The sequence below is a fragment of the Panthera leo genome, chromosome D1 (genome assembly GCF_018350215.1).
Source record: "Panthera leo isolate Ple1 chromosome D1, P.leo_Ple1_pat1.1, whole genome shotgun sequence".
Taxonomy (NCBI): domain Eukaryota; kingdom Metazoa; phylum Chordata; class Mammalia; order Carnivora; family Felidae; genus Panthera; species Panthera leo.
The window spans coordinates 75972810-75997691 of record NC_056688.1 but is presented as its reverse complement, the minus strand read 5'-3'; the positions used below and the strand labels follow the sequence as shown (position 1 = coordinate 75997691).

Sequence of the window (24882 nt, the reverse complement as noted above, 5' to 3'; positions counted from 1 at the left end):
GACAGATTAGAGTTTTCATTGCATTACCTTTGCCTGTAAAGAAACCAGTCTTAGTGAGGTGGTACTTCTAGCCAGATTAATCATGCTTACTCAATCCTGATGGAAAAAGTAAATTCCATCTATCAATTCTCACAATCTGAAATCCCCCTTACCAAATGGATGTTAAAAATAGGGGCACCTGGGTGGCTCAGTCAGTTAAGTATCCCAAAGCATTAGGTGCTTTAGGATTTTTAGAATTTCTGAATGCCAATATTCACGATGGCTTCTGCCAGAGCACAAGTCAAAGGAAATCTGAACTGAGAAAGATTACTTCCTTGTAGGTTATTACTCCAGGGATAACTGCCTGAATCAAAGAGGAAAATACCTGGTCAAACTCATTTACTATCACAGTCTAATAATGCTAATTGGCAGCCTCTAAGATAAGTCCAAGGAGAACTCCCCTGACATGTCTAATCAAGAGTCCACTATTATTGATTATTTGATAAATAAACCATTTTTATGCTTATTGCTGTGCTTGAGATAACTATTTCAGTCCTGCCTGAGTGTGATTATTTCTCTCAGATTTATTCTGCCTCTTGGCATTAATGATTTCAAGCATGACCCTATTCCCATCTAGAATTAAATTATGATTGTAATACAGCTTAAGAATTTCAACACTCTACTCAAATTATATTTTAGAACAATATGATGTGCTAATCCTTTTATAATATAACTCAACTGGCAGATTTAAAATCACCGTTAATGAATTTTTTAAAATGCCAACTCAGAGGCACTATTTATTCCATGGCTTTCAAAGGAGGATCAAGCAGAGGAATTTCTATCCACTCTAAGGACAAGTTATTTTACTCAACTTCAGAGTTTTTTAATTTGTGGACTTTGGCATCCTCTTTGAGTAGGTTTAAATAATGTTTTAATACTGCAGGTGTTTCCTCTACTCAATGAACATACACCTCAAAGTTAATAAGAAGTGGGAAACGTGTCTTTTTAAAAAATTACGTTTTCTTGCACCTGGGTGGCTCAGTCAGTTAAGTGTCCAACTCTTGATTTCGGCTCAGGTCATGGTCTCACGGTCGTGAGATCAAGCCCAGCACATAGCTCCGTGCTGGGTGTGGAGCCTGCTTATGATATTTTCCCTCTCTCTCCTCTGCCTCTCCCTTGTTCATGTGTGCTTGCTCTCTCAAAAAAAACAAAAAAATTTTTTCTTATGTTTTCAAGGAGAGAGTACAGAAATAGATAGAAAAGCAACTAAACACAGAAAATGAGTTGAAGAAATCCAGATTTTAAAAAGGCTAAAATCCTCTGGGGTCCAATTCAGAAGCCTAGACTCTGTGGTTGGGAAAGATGAAAGATAAGGGCAGGGGAGCAGAATCAAGTGAAAGTATCCAAAATTTTATAGGCAATGCGTAGGGTATACCTGGACTTATATCAAATCTAAACAATATTAGAACTAGATAGAATATGATACAACGCTTCCTTTTATAGGACAGTCCTACATTACGTACAGAATTAGTCACATAATGGGAAAATCTCAGGTAATTTAAATTACTTTGGAAAATGCTTAATAAAGTTTTATACTAGAGACTCACGTATATATCAACCCTCAGTAAGTTCAATACAACCAGTTCTCCTGGCAATGGCACAAATCACAATTTCTTTGGCTGGGCTCCAGAGGAAGTAGATGGCTTGTAATAGAGTGCCATGTTGTATTAAAACAAATACTTTTAGAGGTAAGAATCACATACACTCCACCAAGATGCTCATACTAGAGAAAGACTTGGAAGCTGATAATAACCGAAGAAATGGCAGATGTGTTTTCCACACTGTCCTCATTTGGGGGTACATGTTCACTAAATAAAATGGAAGGTAGAATCATCTGCGCCATTTAGACCATTATTTCTCTCTTGGGCTCTCTCTCTCTCTCTCTTTTTTTAACCTTAATAGTTTATTTGGATCAAGTTATATTTACACAAGCTGCTACTCCACTGGATTTGCTAAACAAACAAACTAAAAAACATTTTAAAGCCCATTAACTTCATGAAGTTGCACAAGTTAAAAAATACATCCTAAGTTCAAGAGCAATTTATGTAATTTATAATTGCTTTTCAATGCTTTGTTAAACAGTGTCATTATATTTGAGGGATATTTTCAAAACATCTTCCCACAAAACATCCTTTGGTTCTATTCTCATCCATCATATCTGGACCAAGTGTGCCATAGGTCAGACCTGACAAGACAAGCCATAAATGAGTATCCCAATTCTCTACTGGATATCACTACTTGGATATCTGAAAGATATTTCAAATTCAACATATAATAATTGAGCTCCGATCCTCAACCTCTAACCCTGTTCTTCCAGTTTTCTTTGTCTTAAAAGAGAGTACCATCACTCTTCAAAATGTAAAAGGAAGAAACCTTGGAGTTACCACTGTCATCTCCTTTCCTCATCCTCCATTATCTATTCCATTCTCAAGTCCTGTCAATTTCACCTTCTAGATCACTCTTGAATAAATCTACTTTTCTTCATCTCCAATAAAATTGCCTTTTGTAAAGCACTGCCATTTCTTGCCTGAGCTACCATAACAGCCTACTCACAGGTGTCTCACATCCATCTTGATCTCCATTTGTTCTCTATGTTCCAGCCATGATCTTTCCCAAGTGCCCTTCAGATACATCACTCTCTGCTAAAAAGCTTTGATTATTTCCCACTAGTCTAAGGAAAAGGCCCAATAGCACAAGGTGCTAATGACCCAGACAGCTCTCCACCCTTCCTAAATACCATGGTCTCCGTGTTCCAGCCTGGGCTTCTTTCACCAGCCCTTTCATTCATTATGCTTCTGACACTACATGCCCTTCTTTTGGTTTCTCTTTTATAAACTTTTTAATTTAAATATTACATACATGCAAAAGATACAGACATTTAAAGCTAATGTAAGAATTATTTTCTATTCTGAAAAAAAGTTTTACTGAAGTACACAAGTATAAAATACACAACACACATGTATAAAAGTGAGCAAATCATTGTGATTTAGCTCAGTAGGCTTATACAAAGTGAGTACACTCAACCACTACTCAGACCAAGATACAGACCCCAGGGGGCACCTGGGTGGCTCAGTTGGTTAAGTGTCCGACGTCAGTTCAGGTCATGATCTCACCGTTTGTGAGTCTGAGCCCCATGTTGGGTTCTGTGTTGGCAGCTCAGAGCCTGGAGCCTGCTTCGGATTCTGTGTCTCTGTCTCTCTCTGACCCTTCCCTACTTGTGCACAGTCTCTCTTTCTCTCTCAAAAATAACTAAACATTAAAAAAATTTTTTAAAGGAAAAAAAAGATACCCCAGACCTTTATCATCCTCTTTCCAATGATTAAGTACTCCCTACATTTTTATCACTACATTATTAGTTTAGCTTGTTTTACAAATTTAAATATTGAAACTTTTCTGTATCTGGCTTTTTCTTTCATGAAAAATTCATCCATGTTGTAATGTATAGTCAAGATCATCTTTTTTCATTGATGTATACTACTCCACAAATATACCACATTTATTTATCCATTTTACTACTGACAATGTTTAGCTTGTTTTCAGTTTGGTATTATAATGAAGTATACTGCAATGGACACTGGTGTACATGTCTTTTGGTAAACATATGAACACATCTCTAAGAGTGAAGACCTAAGAGTGAAATGGTTAAGCCATAGAATAAGCACCTGTTCAGCTTTGGTAGCTGTAGCAAGGAGCTGAGATGTATGGAAACAATCGAGCACAGTGCCTTTGCCTCATCACTCTTATGCATTTCTTAGAATACAGTCATTAGTGTTATTCTTTCTTTCTTTCTTTCTTTCTTTTTAATTTTTTTTTATTAGTTTTCTTTATTTTTGAGAGGCAGAGAGAGACTGAGTGCGTGGAGGGGAGGGGCAGAGAGAGAGGGAGACACAGAATTGGAAGCAAGCTCCGGGCTCTGAGCTGTCAGCACAGAGCCCGATGCGGGGCCTGATCTCACGAACTGTGAGATCATGACCTGAGCCGAAGTCGGACGCTTAACCGACTGAGCCACCCAGGCGCGCCTAGTGTGATTCTTTAAAAACATCCATGTATGAAAATTTTCAAGCATATATACAATTGTAGAACCTCTGAGTACCTATCCTCTATATTCAAGCTACCAGTATTTGGCACATTTACTTCATCTATTCTTCCTCTACCTCCTTTTTTGCTGAGCTGTTTTTGAAACAAATGCCTGGTAAGTCATTTCTCCCTTACATATGTACTTCAGTTTATATCTCTGAAAAATATGGACATTTCTTATATAACTAGAATGCCCTTATTACACGTAACATAAGGTGAATTTAAATATGTTTCCCTCATTTATGCTTCGTAAACTGTTTTGGCTTATTATTATATTCCCAATGCCTTGTAGCTCTTAGCACATAATACTACTCAAAAATAGTTTCTGGGACTACGTGAAGAGATTTAAGTATCCTCACCACCATCTAAAACTAACTACAAAGGTTCAGGTTTCAGAGAAGAGTACCAAGTTCAGGACCATGCCTTAGATCATATGGTCATTTATATCAGGAGAAACCTAAAACTGACTGTAGAGATGGAATCACATAATTACAAATGTTCTCCCCCTGCACATAAAATTTACTTAATGAAGCCTATTAAAATATATACCAGATGTCCCACTAGAATCTATGATGCAAGTTCAAAACAAATCTTACTATTTCTAAGCAGCACAGATGTGTTTTAATAATTAGTTTCTCTAGCTGATTAGCTTTGCAAGGTCAAAATTAGGTCAATTTACACCTAAAAGTACTAAGAACTGATTTAAAACCCAAGAATGAGTTTGGAATTAGCAGGTTTCTACTGTCAGAGATTTTTCAAGAGCCTTGAAAGAAGATTTAAATACACAATTACAAAGAAATAGGTTCATCTAAAGTTTTTCTGTAAGCTATTAGAAAAATTTAAAGCTTAATTAAAAAGTAAAATAACAAAAGAGTACTATTCAGTAAGGAATCACTAAAGTTTGAATTTTAAACATTTTAAAGTTTTATTTAATAACACTTGCATTGATAGGGGTGCCTGGGTGGCTTAGTTGGTTAAGTGTCTGACTCTTGGTTTTGACTCAGGTCATGAACCCAGAGTTGTGGGCTTGAGCCCCACATTGGGTTCCACATTGAGCATGGAGCCTGCTTAAGATTCTCTTTCTCCCTCAGTCTCTCTCCCTTGTTTGCTCACTCACTCTTTTTCAAAATAAAATAATAAAATAAAATTAAATTAAATTTAAAAAAGTTTTTAAAAATAACACTTGCATTAGCCTTAAAAACCTTTAACCCAGAGAAGAAAGCAGGAAAAGACCTCTCTGACCTCAGCCGCAGCAATCTCTTACTCGACACATCCCCAAAGGCAAAGGAATTAAAAGCAAAAATGAATTACTGGGACCTTATGAAGATAAAAAGCTTCTGCACAGCAAAGGAAACAACCAACAAAACTAAAAGGCAACCAACGGAATGGCAAAAGATATTTGCAAATGACATATCGGACAAAGGGCTAATATCCAAAATCTATAGAGCTCACCAAACTCCACACCCGAGAAGCAAATAACCCAGTGAAGAAATGGGCAGAAAACACGAATAGACACTTCTCTAAAGAAGACATCTGGATGGCCAACAGGCACATGAAAAGATGCTCAACGTCGCTCCTTATCAGGGAAATACAAATCAAAACCACACTCAGATATCAACTCATGCCAGTCAGAGTGGCCAAAATAAAAAAATCAGGAGACTATAGATGCTGGAGAGGATGCGGAGAAACGGGAACCCTCTTGCACTGTTGGTGGAATGCAAATTGGTGCAGCCACTCTGGAAAACAGTGTGGAGGTTCCTCAGAAAATTAAAAATAGACCTACCCTATGACCCAGTAATAGCACTGCTAGGAATTTACCCAAGGGATTCAGGAGTACTGATGCATAGGGGCACTTGTACCCCAATGTTTATAGCAGCACTCTCAACAATAGCCAAATTATGGAAAGAGCCTAAATGTCCATCAACTGATGAATGGATAAAGAAATTGTGGTTTATATACACAATGGAGTACTACATGGCAATGAGAAAGAACGAAATATGGCCCTTTGAAGCAACGTGGATGGAACTGGAGAGTGTGATGCTAAGTGAAATAAGCCATACAGAGAAAGACAGATACCATGTTTTCACTCTTATGTGGATCCGGAGAAACTTAACAGAAACCCATGGGGGAGGGGAAGGAAAAAAAAAAAAAAAAGAGGTTAGAGTGGGAGAGAGCCAAAGCATAAGAGACTCTTAAACACTGAGAAGAAACTGAGGGTTGATGGGGGGTGGGAGGGAGGGGAGGGTGGGTGATGGGTATTGAGGAGGGCACCTTTTGGGATGAGCACTGGGTGTTGTATGGAAACCAATTTGACAATAAATTTCATATACTGAAAAAAAAAAAGTAAATAAATAAATAAATAAATAAATACAATTTGTATCCTAAAAACAACAACAACAACAAAAAAAAAACCTTTAACCCAAAGACTTGTTTTGACTCCATTGAAAGCTAAATATCAGTGCCTCTTAAATATATCTTTCTACCATTTATCAAGTACTTCATTTAAAAAAAAAAAGGGAAAAAACCAAAATGAGAATTGGGAAGCAACACACGATTTATTTTTAGTTTATGAATTTGTTTATGTTCATTTTCTTTTCTTAACTTTCAAAACTCTTCAATATGTAGGCCCAGATTTTCCAGACGGCTTTTAAAAACAACACATACTTTTGTTTCTACTTAGGATTTAGAGGTTTGCAAAAGATCCTCACTATGACATAACAATAACAAAAAATATGCATTGGCAAAGCTAAATCATCATATTTTTCATTAACCATCGAAGAGCCGTGGATGCAAAGAAGTCTAGGTAAACTATTTTCAGAGAGGAATGAGCCAGCTCTCCCTCCTAGCTGAGGAGAGAGAAGCAGTGGCTTTCATACCTAATGGCATTTACCCAATGCTAGGCCCTGGGTGGGAAAAGGAGCAAAAATACCAGAGGCACAGCAACTTAGCTGGGACAAGGGGAACCCAAGCAATTTTAATGGGCGGGTCTGAGCTAGCATGGTGCACTGGAAACTGGAAGCCTGAAAGGCAGAGCTAGCAAACCAAGAAGGTGGATGAAGCTGGTGGTGGTGCTGCAAAGCTGGCAGAGGTTTTCTTGCAATGCCTGGATCACAAAGCCAAAATCATATGCAACCACACAATTCACTGTCACCATTAACATGATATTACCATTCAACTCTCTGCTATTCCAGAAACTCTTGCCCAGGAAGACGAGGTTGTTTCAGGCACCTCAAGAAAACCTGTTTATATGAACAACAGACCTTTCAACTAATCCTGAGAGCAAATACCCTCTTCTTAGGAAGAGGAGGCTCAACTAGACTTTATTCTTCAAGATTCACTTTGAAACTCACCTCTCACTGGGTCTACCAATTCTTAGCAAGGCCATGAGCCATGCCAAATCCATGTCAGGACCTTTCCTCTCCCTGGTAAACCCTTGCTCTGCATTGAGAGATCCACTGCGAATCAGATTTCTCAAACCTTATAAATATCCTGACTTTGTCTTCCTCCCTAAACTCAGCTGTATTTCGATGGTCTTCCCAGGAAGTTCGTGAGAGGAAGGGGCCTGATCCTGTGCCCAAGACTTTGGAAATTAACTGCAGTGATACCCAGCCCTAACCAAGCTCAATTCCAGATTAGATGAAAGGATCAGCCCCACCCAACAATCCTAGCTGCCAGACAGAGAGAAGTGGAAGACCTTCCAGAAGAAAATATTACCTATCTTAGTCTGTATTGTCCTTTCCTATAGTGGCTACCACAAAATATAAAATTATGAAATATAAGAAGAAACAGCAAAATGTGACCCATAATCAAAAGAAAAAAAACCACAGAAGTAGAATCACAGTTGGCTCAGGGAAGTAGCAAATGGACCTTAAAAGAATGATTATAAGTATGTGAAGGAAACATATCAACTGTATTAAATATCAATAGCAACATATCAATCTTTACATGTCAAAGATTTATGTGAGTACATAACCTGAAAAAATCATCCTAAATTTTTCATTTTTAAAGTAAACAACTCATTTGTATACAAAAGGTAGGATGAAAAGTCATTTAATGTATAACTAGGGTTATGAAAAAGGATGCTTGGCTGTAACTTTAAGGAGCTTATAAAGACAGATGCCAATATAAATGCTGCTGGGATACGAGGGAGAGAATATTACACAATTACAAAAATGACATTAAAAATAAACTAGAACTCACAACATAAACCATATTAGTTCTAAATTGTATGGCCTTAAACCATTTGCTTTTGAACACTTACAAACTTTCCATAAAATTATGGGCCTTATTGTTTATTTACTACAAGGTTAGGCAGGCTGCTATGATAGAAAGTCAGTTGCTAACTAAAGTTTATATCCCATCATAAAAGCAAAGGCAATGTGACCTAAACTGTCAATAATATCATGATACATAAAAAATGCTCAGAAAATTGCTATGTATGTGCTACTAGCATTCAGTGGAAAATTATCCTGTAACCAAGACCCAAGACATTGACATATGAATATCGTATCATGTTAAATTCCCCCCAAAACACAGAAACCGGTTTGTTAATGCAAAACACTACATTAAAACTGCTATCAAATTTCTTCTGTGGTATGTGTATGTGCCTGTGTGTGTTGGTGGTGAAGACCACAAAGAAAAGATGTTTTCTATTAAGGGTTCTAAGAAACTTGAGAAAGCCATCTAAAAACACTATCAGTCTACAGCACACATGCTTTTGAAATTAAATGCAAAGGGGGTGTTCTTAGCATCTTGTTAGTTTGAAAAATCCAATTTCCTCTAATATTTTAATTAGGCTACAATTTTGGAATCTCATTAGAAATACATGGTTATGCATTTATTTAAAATGGGCTTAACTACTCGGAGAGATCATCCATCTTACTTTCTAGCTATGCATTCAAGTTTTAAGCCCAAGAAAAGAAGTATGTATTACGTTTGAAGGTTTGTACTTAGCAGTATAAAACCAGATAAATTTTTCTTCATTCTATCTAAAAAAGCCACACCTCTTCCCTCCCCAAAGTAACTCTTTCCATCTTTTTTGCCAGGCATCGCTTTTCTTTAGTATTTTCACTAACTCTTCTTATAATATAAAGGAGAAACAAAGTTCCAATTAGGCACGCATCCTTTTTAATACCTTTGTTATGGATTATTCCCAAGTAACCAGGCGAATAATCTATCTATTCAAAAGTAGCCTTAGAGACTAAGCTTGCATAATAGCTCCAGATGGTTGGCAGCAAAAGAGTATAAGGAGCTGGCACCACCTCAAAGAACAGAAGATAGTTGGAGTAGATATGGATGGATAGTTGGGACTCTACAAATAATGAAAACGTAATAAAGGCACCACAGCCACAAAACCTTACTCGTGCCAGGCTCGTGTTAGGATAAGCATGCTGGGAAGGCAGGAAAGTTCCCAAGAAATGTAGATGCTTGACCAAATAACGATACATTTATTCTGAAAGAGTGAAGAAAAAATTTCCGAAGATCTACTTTTTCTCTGCAGCAAAGAGGACGATGGGATATGTGACTTATTTTATCATATAAATCTGTCAGCCCTATCTCTGAGGAAGAGTGCATTTTGATCACACTCTCCTTCTCTCTCCCTTCCAAGAACTGCTAGACTACAGGCCGAGAATCACATTTTTCATATCTGTTTTATATGCAACACGGTTCAGATTTTACAGATCTGTTTCAAATGCAACATGCTACCTGGAATGCTTCCACATCTGGAATATCTCATTCCTAAGTTTCTTTATGTTCTTTAATAGTTTGTACAATCCCACCAAGGTGGTCTTCTAGGGTCAAGATATTTCAAAAGCAAAACATAGTGATTTATTTTTCTCCATCCATAAAATAGGAATATTAGTACCCACCTCAAATGGTTATTAAGAAGACCAAATGAAATAATGTTTTTAAAGTGATTAGCACATTGCCTGACATGCAAATGTTCAAGGACTTAGACATTATCACCTAGACAGTTTATATTGACTAATTATTTGACAGAATAATCTCAGCAGGGTTAACACTGAGTAAGTACTAGAATTTATATGTTTGGTACCTGGCATGCATCTAATACATATCATTTGAAACTATACATTCCTCTCAAGGTGAATTACAAACTATGTTTTCAGCAGTGATCAGACATATACAAGTCCACTCCAATCTTCTGCCACTTTCTCATTTCCAGACTTTTACATTAAAATCATTCAGGCAAGTTGGAAATAAAAATATAAATCTAAAAGGTTCTTTACAGATATAAGAGAACAGTTTATTTTTTATTCATTTTTCTTATGGAACACTGTACAGGAACAAATGCAGCAAATACTTATTTGATATATTCCTTAATACAAAAGTTTTGATTACAATCTTTGTGTTAAACAGACTTTACCAGCTTTTTTTCATGTTTTATTTCTATTTTACTCTTTTAAATATACAGAATAAAACAAAGATAATTAACAGATACATACAAGTTCTTCCAACATAAAGTTTCTTGTACTCTATGGCAAATAATAGGAATAGAAAATAATTCTATATATGCATTGTGAAACTCCTTCTGTAGCATTAACACTACTGCAGCTAAAACTACTTTCTAAGGCTTTTTAATTGCTAGGGTACAACATGACTTATGTGTAGCCAAACAGATATGTTGACTGAAGATCTGTAAGGAGGAACTGGACAGCATGAGTTGGGCCGGGGGCACAGGAACAAGGATGATAGTGAAGAGTTTTATTCACCTGGGATTGACAGTGGTGGCTACCACTTACTGAGTGGGCCAGGGGCACTAGGGCTTACAGGGCCTGAAGTGGCGGGGGCAGCTTTGTAGCAGGCTAATTCTCAGATGTGGTTTCAGAGTATTTTCTACTGAGGCACCTGGGTGGCTCAGTCGGTTAAGCATCTGGCTCTTGGTTTTGGCTCAGGTCATGATCTTACAGTGGTTCAGGAGTTCAAGGCCCTGTAACGAGCCCTGCTCTGGAGCCTACCTAGGATTTGCAAGATCTCCCTCTCTTGCCCTGCTTGTGCATGTGCACACGCTCTCTCTCTCTGTCTCTCAAAATAAATAAACATAAAAAAAGAGTATTTTCTAGAAGTTCAAAACACAGTCTATTCCTGTACCTCTTCCAATGTGTCTGAGAACGATGTTATTTAACTCTTTAGTAAATCCCCTTCTGCTTTAACGAGTGATTTGGACTTTGTTGTCTGAAACTAAGAACCCTGACCAATAACCCCAAAAATAGAGAACATTTTAAAAAACTCAATAAACTCATCTGTCTACATAATGTTAAAAAATATGCACAACTGAAAACAGCTTTTGAGGTCTTCACTACAGTTTTACATTTGCTCTACTTTGATTCATGCAAAGGACACTGAAAGTAGATTTGAAATAATATTATTTAATAATATTGGTAATATGGCATTTTCTATCTAAGAATTCCTTTACAGATAGATCAAATGTCATTAATCTAGAGGTCTTTTTTTTTCTTTTTTTTAACTCTCACGGATCACTAACATCAAAACACAGGGTAAATCTAAGAGTTAAAGCCCTTAGCCTATAATTTCAATTGACCAAATCATTTTAGTTACTAAAACGGACAATTAGAAAATCTGAGAGAAATGAATGAGAAGAATGAAATTTTGTTTTTATCAGTTAAATGAATATAATGATTGCCCCCAAATCATAAATCTGTAATCTAGATATTTACCTTTTAAAATTGTAAAACCAACTTTAACAAAAAGAATTCCTCAAAACATCAAAGCACACTGTTAAACTCATTTGGATGTAAAATAATTATTGGATCAAAATAAACTGAGACAATTTTTAAAAAGCCGTAAAATATTTTATGTGTCAATGGTTCAAAAAATCAGGTTTAAGAGTCAAAGTTAACATAACTATAATCTGTTTCACACAGTTCCTAACTATACAGTTTTCAGTGAATTTTTGTTTTCACAGACAGAGAACGAGTGGGGGAGTGGCAGACAAAGAGGGAGACAGAGGATCCAAAGCAGGCTCTGCACTGACAGCAGAGAGCCCAATGTGGGGCTCGAACTCACGAGCCATGAGGTCATGATCTGAGCTGAAGTTGGATGCTTAACTGACTAAGCCCCACAGGCGCCCCCAAAATTTTAATTTTGTATAGGTATGATTAATATTTCAAAACCTATATAATTTTTTAAATAATATATCAATATCGCCTATGTGAATTCATACTTTTTTTTTTTTTAACGTTTATTTATTTTTGAGACAGAGAGAGACACAGCATGAACGGGGGAGGGGCAGAGAGAGAGGGAGACACAGAATCAGAAGCAAGCTCCAGGCTCTGAGCCATCAGCCCAGAGCCCGACGCGGGGCTCGAACTCGCGGACCGCGAGATCATGACCTGAGCTGAAGTCGGACGCTTAACCGACTGAGCCACCCAGGCGCCCCGAATTCATACTTTTTTAAGTAAAGGCCCACATTTTATTAATATTCTGAGTCTCCTGGAAAAAACAAATACTGTTATCTTAGTATTAACATACATTTACAAATTATTTAAGAAAAATATTTATATATTTTAATAACCCTTCTGGCTACTTTTTAGGTGCTTCTACATAGATTAACTCATTAATCTGTTTAATTAGTTTTTAAGATAGAAATTATTACCATCTTTCTTAAAGCAGTTGATTAGTCTGAGGTATAGATTACTTAGGTAATTTAAATAAAGTAACAAACTAGTGAGTGGCAGAACCAAATGTGCATCCATATTTGTCTAACTTTTCTAATGCCCATACTTGTTCTGTTACACCATGATGCTTCTTTAAGGAAAGATAAATCATCAGTTTATTATGTCTCACACAGGAATATAAAATATTATACCAAATAAACGTATTTTACTTCCATCTACATGGAGTGTTAAAAGAGTTATTAAGAGTTGTATGACATGAACTTCTGTCTATGAAGATAAAGATGCGTGTTCTCAATTAGTTACATGAGAGGCAATAAAGAAGAGTCTATAAAAAAATCATTATGCAAACATGACTTTCTCCTCTGAACTAAACTAACTTTTTTGAAGTCTACTGACCTATCAAAACAGATCTGTTCAATAGCCTAACAAAGGCAAAGATAGACTGTCAAAGGCAATAGTCTTTTCCATTTATCACAAGTCTGGTAATTAATTCATTAGCCTGACAATCAACTGTACTGGTAGTGAAATTTGTGAGAGTAGAATGAAATAGCTTACCGTGCACATGGATGTCTTTGTAATTTTCAGGGTAAAATCCGAAGAAAACTCCAAAGCTGAGACAGAGGTTGTATGGCAATCTATTTGCTACCCGTTAAAAAAGAGTAGAGGGAAGAATTTACTAAAATCGTGAAAACAAAACCAAAAACAAACAGGTAAAAATTACTTCTTTTTTATGCAAAAAGAATTACTGTAAACAGATGTTTTGCAAGGTTTAATCATTCAAACCTCACTTCTGGGATTGTTTGCAAATTTAAGGGCTACTAGCACTATCATTTAGTTAATTTTTATTTAAACCAAATTAGTATTTTTAGTTAGACTTCTTGTAAGAATACTATATATCAAATCATGGCTCTGATAGTTTTTCTAAGATACATTCAAATACTTTCAAATACAAATTTTTTCCTGTGCTCCAACTAAAATCATTTTGTATACAACCAGTGGTACACATTTGCTATAAATTATGCATGATAAGAGTCAACATTTTCATAGGAAATGCCAACTTGAAAACATATGGTAATGAAAAGGATAAGGTGTTTTAGAGCAGATCATGACACAGCATACACCATGCACAGGACTATATACTTGAGGCATTACCCTCTTTAAGAGAGCTTCAGAAAATTTAAAAGAAGTTACAGTTTGGTTGCCTGTTACTTGTAGAGGACTGTGGAACAGGGAACAAAATATATTTATCTAAACAAATAAATGATTGATGTTTAAAAAACAAAGAGAAAGGGTATGTGTACCTTTTAAACACCTTTGTTTTCAGTCTAAAGACTTGTATTTCAACTATTTATTCATAGTAGTCTTTGGCATTAAGCAGAGAGATCACTGGAGACAAAAATTAGCCCCTCCCCCTAACAACTCTCCTTTTTGCTGCTTAGCCTTGAGGCTGAGTTGGCTATAACTGTACACTCCTACCCTGAACCAAAAAATCCAAATAAATCTCTTACTTTCAGCATACCACAGCATTGAACAATCCTATAATCATTAGCCAGGCTATAGTTTTTTTTCTTAAAAGCTGAAAGCAATTTTAATCAGCTTGCTCTTGTTGAGAAACTTTACATGGTTATTACTCTATGCCAACTTTAAATATTTTACCTATTAAGAAAATTAACAAATATTTACTGAATATCCATTTTATGCAGAGAACAATTATTGATGCTATGAAAGTAACAGTGTGACTATGAAAAGCAGACAATGTTCTGAACCTAAAACTGAACTATATTCATTTATATCTAATTGAAGCAATATGACTTTTCACTGAAAATTTACTGTTTAACCCATGTAAATTTGACACAGCAAAATTCACAATAAAACTAGAGACTGACACTGTGAATAATAAGATTTTAAAACAGAAAAGGAATTAACCGAGAAATCTGAAGACAGTTGGACTTTAGTTTCATAGGCAAATTCACTGTTATTACTTGATCTGAAAAAGTGGAAGAAACATGAATGTGGGAAGTTAAACTGTATAGAATATATGATATGAATGAATAATCTGGCTGTAAATGAGAAACCAGAATAAGGCCAGGGAGGTGGTAATGAAGCAGAAATGACTTTTTGTCTGTAAGCCCCTCAGTATAAGGAATTTCAATACAAACAGAAGTGATCCCAAAGGCTGATATAATCAACTGGTAAATATTATAACCTCAAGGTACATTAGACTGATTAATATAGGAAGAATAATCATAGTTTTTAAGGTCCAAACATAATATCAATATATTAATTTCGAATACTGAACTCATAAATGGAAACTAATAAAAACGGCAAGTCTGTTAAAATAAAATTGGTAAAAACACCTACCTTAATACTACAAGCATCGGAAATAATAGTCATTGGATCTAAAACTTCCACGACAGCTTCTGGAATAACTGCTTTCTTCATACAGGACATGTTGAAGCCATAAACATTATCCCAGAAAGCAATTCTGTCAGCATGTTTATTCATATCACTTACTGCCACAAGGCTAATAGTGCAAATATCAGGGTACACTGTAACAGATAAAATACCCAACAATTTACCATTATCTCCCTTTATGGCAAGATATACTTTAAAAGGCTAAGTATAAACACCAAAATCATCAGTATGAATTATTAGCAATTGATTACTAGCGGTGGGGTATTAACACAGGTGTAGATCAGGGAAAAGAACCAAGTTCCATCTTGTAATCTCTAAAAAAAAAATTCTGTTATGGTAATGGCAAAATTAAAATAAGGTTCCTATTACAATAATTAAAACAAGATAGCAGAATTAAATAAACATGAAAAGAACAAATTTATTAACATTAAACTTACAATATGCCTACTTTAAAAAGATACTAAATCTTTATACATTACTCTGAAACATACAGAGACATCATTTAAAAATATATGGGACATGTAAAAAACATTATGATGGAATTTGACAGTTGTACAGAAGACCAGTTTATATTAACCTCTCTTATTTATTAAAAAAGGAAATATTTATGAGCATCAAGAATGTGCCAGATAAGTTATTCTAATTTATAGACTGTGGATCCATGTCCATGTCCCTACTATCAAGAAACTTATATTTAGACAATTTTGATAAATAAATGGACAATTATTCATGATGTAATAAATACTAAGAAAGGGGAAGTATAAGGTACTGGGGAAGCTCACAGCAAAAATAGTTAATTCATATTTGGCTATCGCAGGGGTGCAGGGATATTATGTAAAATAAGAACTGAAAACCACATAAGTTAGGAGTGGGGGTGGGAAGCAGTGTTCTAGGTACAGCAGGCAGTGTGCATATAGGGTCACAATTAATATATGCTCTAGTTTAAGAGAAAGAGATATAAGGCTACAAAGATAACAAGGGAGCAAAGAAAACATGGCTGGGTAAACCATGTTAGTAAAATGGATTTTATCCTAAGAATAATGACAAGCCTGTGAAAAATTTTACATAGGGTAGCAACTTGAGCAGATGTTGGTTTTGGAAAAGCCAGATGGAATATAATGTGGGGAATGAATGGAGGTGCAAGATTAAGACAGAGACAGAATAAGAGATAGTTGTAATAGCCCAGGCGATCTGAAGTAGAGTGACAACTGTGGGAATGGAAAGGGGTAGATACATACAGCTGACCCTTGAACAACAAGGGTTTGAACTGCGCGGGTCCACTTCCACATGGTTTTTTTTTGATAAATACAGTATTGTAGTGTAAATATGTTTTCTCTTTCTTATGATTTTATTAGTAACATTTTCTTTTCTCTAGCTTATTTTATTGTAAGAATACAGTATATAATACACATATCACACAAAACACATGTTAATCGACTATATTATTGGCAAGGCTTCCATCAACAGTAGGCTATGAATAGTTAAGTTCTGGGGGAGTCAAAAGTTACACAGATTTTTGACTACACAGGGGGTGGGGCAGTTAATGCCCCTCACTCCAACATTGTTCAAGGGATCAATTGAATATTCAAGGGATATTTAGGAGGAAGAGCTCACAGGTTTTTAGTTTTAGCAGCTGGGCAGATTGTAGTAGTAACCATTAAATTAGTGAATAAATAAGGTCAGATTCAAGAGGAATATGAAAGTCCAACGCTATGGGACAAATGGATAAAAGTATCCAATAAGCAATTGAATAGATGGGCCTGAAATTCAAGAGATGATCTGGGTTCAAGATATAAATTTGGGACCATCATCATATAAAGTGAAGTGTAAGTTATGCGAGCTCATGAGGTCATCTAGGGAGAGTACATAATACATACCAGAATTTAAGGTACGTATAGAAGCAAAAGAGACTGGTAATAAACAGCTGAGAAGCTGGGGCCACTGAAGTAGGAAGAAAACCAAGAGAGTAAGTGTTAAGAGAGGGGAGGGAAGAGAGTAATTCAGGAAGAAACTCTATTCCAAGAGTTAAAAAGTCTGTATAACACCAAATTTAAAAAATAATATTGATTTGATTTTTTCTCTGATAAGTAAATAACAAAGTTAACTTTGTCCTTCAAGTAAGATTCAGGGGATTCATGAATTAAAATATAAATCAAATTTTCTTATATCAATAAACTGAAAGCAAGTACGTATGTACCAAAGAAATGCACAAAAATAATTTCATGATTATTAACCAGCCTTCGGATTTAAACAGCAGAGAAATAACCCTTCCCTTCCCCTAAATTTTGTTTCTACCCACAGACTTAGGAATTTATTATTCAATGACAGCAGCATTAAATTATCTTCCAAATAAAGCCCATGATAAGATCTGTTGGCATCAAAGCAACTGCTCCTTTCAAGCCTGACGTGAGACATCCAGACAAAATACTTGGTGCTATGTCACTGCGAAGTTTCTCAAGTCATCCGCAAGGGGGCATGGGAGTTAGATGTGACAGCTGACTGGGCTCGAGCTGACTGCCATGTAAGGTGTTACTTCTACTCTCCTCCTTCACAGACATGGTGAGCCTCTTGACTGGGTTTAAATTCCTGATAATACAAATTCTTCAAAGAATCTGACTTTTTGTTGAATATGCTGACCCAGTAAGACTATCAGCTACGTGGAAGTATGTTTACTTTCTCAAACCAGGTCCTTATATGAGAAACAATGAAGAGTTCAAATTTTACAGCAACTTTAGATATTTGGCAACTTCTTTAGATGTCCTTTGGTGGACTCAATATGACAATCATACAAGTTTCCCACATTTTGCCCTGTAATTTTATACTTAAAGAGGAATATAATAAGGGCACAGATCAGGGATCAGCAAACATTTTCTATAAAGTAACTATTTCAGGTTCTGTGGGCCATATGGTCTTTGTTGAAACTATTCATCTCTGCTGCTATACTGTGAAAGCAGCCCCAGATAATATGTAAATAAACGAGCTTGGCTATGTTCCAATAAAACTTTATCTACAAAAACAGGCAGCAGGCCAGATATGGATACCAGTGATATAGACGTGAGAGAAATGGATGAGGGAGGTCATTATCAGGGCCACCATATTGTAAACCTTCAGGGAGTGTCATTCACACTATAGTCTATGGGAAACTGAATAGCCTTTGGAGTCGTGCAGTGCACAGACATTCAAATTACTTACTACAGCCCACAGAGTTCTTCTATTTCAGATATTATTAAAATCTTAGTGAAAAAATTTAAAATATCATAAGTCTCTATATCAAGGCTGGCAAATTGTGGCTCATGGGTCAAATTCAACCCCTTGGCTGTTTTTGTAAACAGTTTAATGGAATAGTGCCACCTTCATTTATTGCCCTATGGTCTATGGCTACACTGTGTTCTAGTAGCAAAGTTGAGTAGTTGAGACAGTGACTGTATGGCTTACAAAGCTGAAAATATATTATCTGGCCTTTTGTAGAAAAGTTTGCTGACCTCAGGCTCTGTATCAAGCAATAGGATATACTAGCAATACTACTCAGAAGTAAGGATAACTTTTTCATAAGGAAAAACTAGAATTTACCGCAATAAACTTCCAAATGTTTAAAAAATATTTTGGTACTAAGAAGAAGTAAAGAGAAATATGATTTTACTTTTTCTAGTATTGAGGTATATTTTTCAAGCTAATTATATTTCACAAAGGTACAGAAAAAATGTTCTTTGTATTTGTTAGCATTTGGAAATGAAATTATTTTTAATCTTTGTTAGTAAGAGCTATGAATATTCATAAAGGACCTGTAATCAATGTTATAGGTCAATCTAGTTCCATATCCACCTCCTCACAGCTGTCTAAAATTTTGGGCCACCTGCCAGAATCCTGACTAACCCTTTACCTTCACATCCTGACCCATTTGTCATTTGATTTTTGTCAGATAGAAGCATAATTGAATAATTACTCCTTCTTGTAGGTGAAATTAACAAAGTGCTGATTGGACAAAGCACCCTCTTACCAGACCATTTATAAATTCATGGCTTTGACATCTGTGTCCTTCTCGATTCACTGCCCAGAATTCATTTGTCACTAGAACAGCTCACATGGTGAACAGATAAAGATGGCATTTCCTTTATCCCTTAGAAATGCCTCAAAAACTTTGGGACACTAAAGGATAAGACTGAGATGCGTAAAGAAACAATTCCTAGTAAGCACTGGCATCACTGCATATATATTAAAACCAGAGAGTAAAAAGGTTTAGAAGGATAATAAGTCAAAAATAAACTATTCTTTTCACAATATACATCAACAACATGGAGAAAGATTTTAGTAAACTAATGGTCAATGACAAAATGATTGATATCCATCAAGGGACGCATACTACTAAGTTGCTAAATGACCAAATATCCTGGAGTTAAATAAGCTTAGAAATAAATTTTTAATTTATATAATATGGATATCTACATCCTAGCTTAGCTAGGCTAAAATGTAGCTGCAACATGCATTGAAAAATTATGTACTGAAAAAAGTAGAAAACGGTACTACTGTAGTATCACTGGACAAAAGAAAAGTAACAAATATGAAAAACACAGATGTGAAGAGGAGGAAGTAGTGTATTATGGAAATACTAAAGGAAACCTCCAAACACTATGAACCATGGTCAGTGGCTGATTATGCTGAGATAAGCTATGTGAAAATCAAGTTTCAATAGTATGATGCCCAAATTCATTTTGAAACTTTTATAAGGTATAAACCTAACACTAACTTCATTTTACTAGCTATAGCTCATTTTACTATAAATCTACAGTTTACCAGATGTAACTCAGGAGAATTCACCTTTATTGAGCAACTACTTCATTTGAAGCATCTCATTTAGACTTTTGTCTGATTCTTTAAAGCTAGATCATAATCTTCATTTTACAGATAAGAAAAGTAAAGTTCCAAGGGGTAAAGTAATTTGCCAAAATTACTGGTCTTAATCAGCTAACTAGATAACAAGTCATCTGACAAAGGTGGGTCAATTTATGGTCTAACTGCAAGATCTATATGCTTTCCATTATGCATGATGCTACATTTTATGCTTTTCAAATGGAAGAAAGGGAAAGAGGAACCCTATTTTCCTTAGGTAAATGGGTACTAGTTGGAAGAGAAAGAGGAAGGAGAAAGGAGTTGAGAAAGATTGGAGATTAATAAAATTTCAGGGCAAAGTGAAGAAAACGGAAACGTTCAGCTTTACTTATTCGAGCTGAGTTAAGGAAGGAGATCATGGGGCAAAAAGAAACACTAAAAAGGAAAGCAAACAAGTAGAAATGAGGGAACAGTGAATAAGCTGTACAGTTCAGCTTTCCACATACAGAAGGACATATAAGGAAGATAAAGCAGCAAATCCGGACTTTGTAACAGAAGCAATTTCTTAATTTCTTATTAGCATAGGTTAGGTTTCCAATGCAAATTCCAATGCAAAACCTTCAAGACAGATCTATTGTGGACCAATATATATTTATGTATCTGCCACTCTATTTTGCTGCCCCCTTGTAAACTATTTGTGAAATTCTCTATGTTACAAGGCAGGGCCAGCTTTACCCTACAGAAGCTGAAAACGACAGAAGCTTGCTTTCCCTCTCTCCCTTGCAGGTTAGGCATGCACACATGACCTACATCCACTAATGATAAGCACCTAAAGTTCTGGCTACTTTTCAGAGGCAGCAATGCCTTCTGTTGGTAAGATCAGCAATGTAATATGTCAGCTAGTGCCCAGTATCAGGGTAGTGGTATCACTTCTAAACCAGTCCTGTAACATAATTTTGGACATTACTCCTGGCTGCATAACCTTCCAGCCTGGTTTTCTAGTTCTCATAAAAACTTAGTAACCTACCCTACCTATCCTTTTAATAAAGTCCTTCCTTCTCTGTTGAATAGCCAGGGTAGATTTCTATTTCTTCCAACAATACCTTTGATTGATAGAAAGGAAAATGTATATTTTAAATAAATTTTTAAAACAAGACTTTCCTCCTACTTTTTGGTTCAAAAGCATCTGGATGTGGGGCCTGAACATCCACATTTTTAACAAAAAGACCCCAGTGACGGTGATGGTCTGTCAAGAAGAGAAAACAGTGAGTTTGGAACTGGCTGCCTTAGTAATTGCGCATCGTACTGGATGCAATCCTCAACTCCCTAATGTTGATAATTACAACTCAAAGATGTATATTCTGAAGACCCCCATAAGAAATGTGAATTTAGTCCTGTGAGGGGGAAAAATCTTTCATTTTGCTTGTAATAAAAGGAAATGAAAACATTTTTTCTAGTAATATGGAAGAAGATATCTCCTTTGATGAGCCCCTAACATTTCTATGCAACAATTATGATTTTACAAAACCATTACCAGTTTTGAGGAAGTTTCAAAGAAATGAATTATTTCTATGTGCTCCTATCAGACCACAATTTTAGTCTGACCCATTCCTGAGAATGTCAACCCTGATTAATGGTGAAGGTGGAGACTAGTAGGCTTCTGGGCTGAAATTTACGCTTTTTGTAATTAGTAAATACTGTGTGGGGAGGTTCTTTGAAAATAGGTAAATATTCCAATCTTAATCAAACTTTCAGATTATTTATTTATTTATATCTCAATAAACTTGTTTCCTATTTTATTCAAAGAGTTATGGCACCCCACCCTGCCCCCAAATTTAAGGTAGAAAGTATGGAATGGTAGAAGTAAAAAACTGTCTCTACTTGCAAACAACATGAATGGTCACATAGAAAAACTTAAGGAATTTATTAAACAACTACTAGAGCTATCATGTAAACTTAGCAAGGTCATAGGATACAAGGTTAATAAACGAAAGTCAATTGTATTTTTATACTTGCGGTAGCCAACTGAAAAATGAAATTTTAAAAATTTCCACTTGTAAGAATGACAAAAAATTTTAAATACCTAAGAATAAACTTAACAGAAGATGTGCAAGATCTCTATATTGCAAATTAGAAAATATTGCCAAGAGAAATTAAAGACTTAGAAGAAACAAAAGGTATATTGTGTTTATGGTTTCAAAGATTCAACACTATTAAGATGCTGATTATTCTCAAGTTGATCTATTCATTTAAGCCAATCCTACCACAATGCTAGCAATCTCTTTAAAATTGACAGACTGACAGATTCAAATTGATAAGATTCTAAAATTTAGTTTTAGGGGAGCCTGGGTGGTGCAGTTGGTTAAGCGTCCGACACTTAGTTTCAGTTCAGGTCATGATCTCACTCATGGTTTGTGAGCTTGAGCCCTGTGTTAGGCTCTGTGCTGACAGCATGGAGCCTTCCTGGGATTCTCTCTCTCCCTCTCTCTCTGCCCTTCCCCAGCTCGCTCTCTCTGTCTCTGTCTCTCTCTCAAAATAAATAAAAACTTTAAAAATATATATTAAAAATAAAATAAAATTTTTTAAACACACACACACACACACACACACACACACACACACACACTACCACATTGCCAAAACAAATTACAGTAATTAAGATAGCATGCTAATTGGTGGAAAGAGAGACTTACAGATTAAATGAACAGAATACAAAAACATACCCACATATATATGGCCAATTAATTTTCTACAAAGATGCTAAGCAACTTATGGGAAAGGATAGTCATTTCAACAAAGAAATGACTAGAAAATATTAACATCCATCCTTACTGTGTACCATACAGAAAGATTATTTTGAAATGAATCATAGACCTAAACGTGAAAAGTTGTAACTTCAAGAAAAACACAGGAATATTCTATGCAAAAAGACAAAGATTTCTTATATTGGATATTTTTCTTAATATGACAAGAGACTGAGCACATGTTTAAAGGAGTCAACTGTATTTCCTTTTCTGGGAGCTGCCATTCAATTCTTTGCCCAACTTTTTTTTTTTTAATGTTTATTCATGTTTTGAGAGACAGAGACAGAGACAGAGCATGAGCGGGAGAGGGGCAGAGAGAGGAAGAAACAGAATCCAAAGCAGGCTCCAGGCTCTGAGCTTCTTGAACCCACGAACCACAAGATCATGACCTGAGCCAAAGTTGGATGCTTAACCAAATGAGCCACCCATGTGTCCCTGCCCAACTTTCTATCCAGTCTGTGGTCAGACCAATTTTTTCAGTTTGTACCTTCTTTTGTGACTTTCCATATGGCATATGCTGCCACTTAGAAATTTATTTATTTAGATATAGCCAAATTTATCAATTTCTCTTTCAATACACGCATCTGAATGAAGTTCTTATTTAGAAAGCCTCTCTCCCCAAGTTTATAAAGAAATAATATGCCTATGTCTCCTAGTATTTTTATCCTTTCTTTTTTGCACTTAACCTTGACTCATTTAATATTTACAGTGTGTGACTTTTTGTGTAGATTTATTACTTTATAATTAATTGTGTGGATTAAACATTACTTTTTCATTTTTTCTTTTTTTTTTTTTTTTTTAACACAGAGGGCTACCCAACTCTCTCAACATAATTTACTACAGTAAACTATTTCCTTAATTATATGAGATGCCATATATTGCTGGATTTATACCAGGATTCTCAATTCTGTTCAACTTATCTGTCCATTCAAGAATGAAATAAGGGGCGCCTGGGTGGCTCAGTCAGTTGAATGTCCGACTTCAGCTCAGGTCATGATCTCACGGTTCGTGAGTTCGAGCCCCGCGTCAGGCTCTGGGCTGATGGCTCAGAGCCTGGAGTCTGCTTCCGATTCTGTGTCTCCCTCTCTCTCTGCCCCTCCCCCATTCATGCTCTGTCTCTCTCTGTCTCAAAAATAAATAAACATTAAAAAAAAATGAAATAAACACTGTTTTAATTATTGAGGCTTTGTAATATGTTTTATATTTGGTAGCACTAGTCTGCTAGTCTGGTACCCTTCTATCTCAGTTTTCTTGCCATTAAAAAGTTTAAAAAGCCTAATTAAAAAAGAAAAAAAAAAACCTGTATGTTGGAATTACCATTTTATAAAATTTATCCTATAAAAAATATCGAATACAGACAAAATTGAAAAAGCATAATTAACTCTCATGTACTTATTATCTGTCTTCAACAAATGTCAATGTTTTTGGATTACACATTTTAAATTAATTTTGGGAAAACTGATATCTTTATGGCACTTGTTCTCTTGTTCTCTCCTTCCAAGAATATGGTCTATCTTTCCACTTATTTATCTTCTTTCTGTCCTTTAGTAGTAATGCTGTTTGCATATAAATTTTGCTTATTTCTAATTATGTTATTTTGTAACTCAATAATGTACTAAATTTTTATTGTTATCATTTTTCAGTTGATTCACTTGAGGTGCCTACTTTGAATCACAGAATCTACAAATAATATCAGTTTTATCTCCCTTTTTATTTATCTTCTATGTTCTTTCTCTTTTCTAATAGCACCGACTAGTACCTCTGATAAAATACTAAGTAATGGTATAATATTAAGTAAATGGTATAATAGTGGCCATCCAAATCTTGTTTTGACTATAGGGCAAATGTTTTTAGTATCTCCCCATTAAACATGATGCAGGCTTTCAGTTGAAACAATCTACTTTATCATGTAAGCTAGGGTCCAACTATTCTTATTTTCTCATAGAAAAGACAAGAACGTAAATTGTATTTTGTCAAAAACCTTTTTAGTATCTATGAATATGGGCATGATTTTATGCCTTAGCTCTAAGCTTTATTCATATGATTGATTAGATAATATTTTG

General features: G+C 35.5%; 1 protein-coding gene across 2 annotated transcripts in view; it reads right to left on the bottom strand.

The window, feature by feature from the left end:
* Positions 1-24882, bottom strand: part of PRMT3 (protein arginine methyltransferase 3) — a 140920-nt gene that overhangs the window by 33820 nt on the left and 82218 nt on the right. For both annotated transcript variants that reach the window (XM_042904362.1, XM_042904363.1), the window contains exons 12-13: positions 15135-15322; positions 13329-13415 (exon numbers count right to left, since the gene is read on the bottom strand). In XM_042904362.1, the coding sequence (XP_042760296.1) occupies positions 13329-13415; positions 15135-15322 (275 nt within the window). The remainder of the gene's footprint in view (positions 1-13328; positions 13416-15134; positions 15323-24882) is intronic.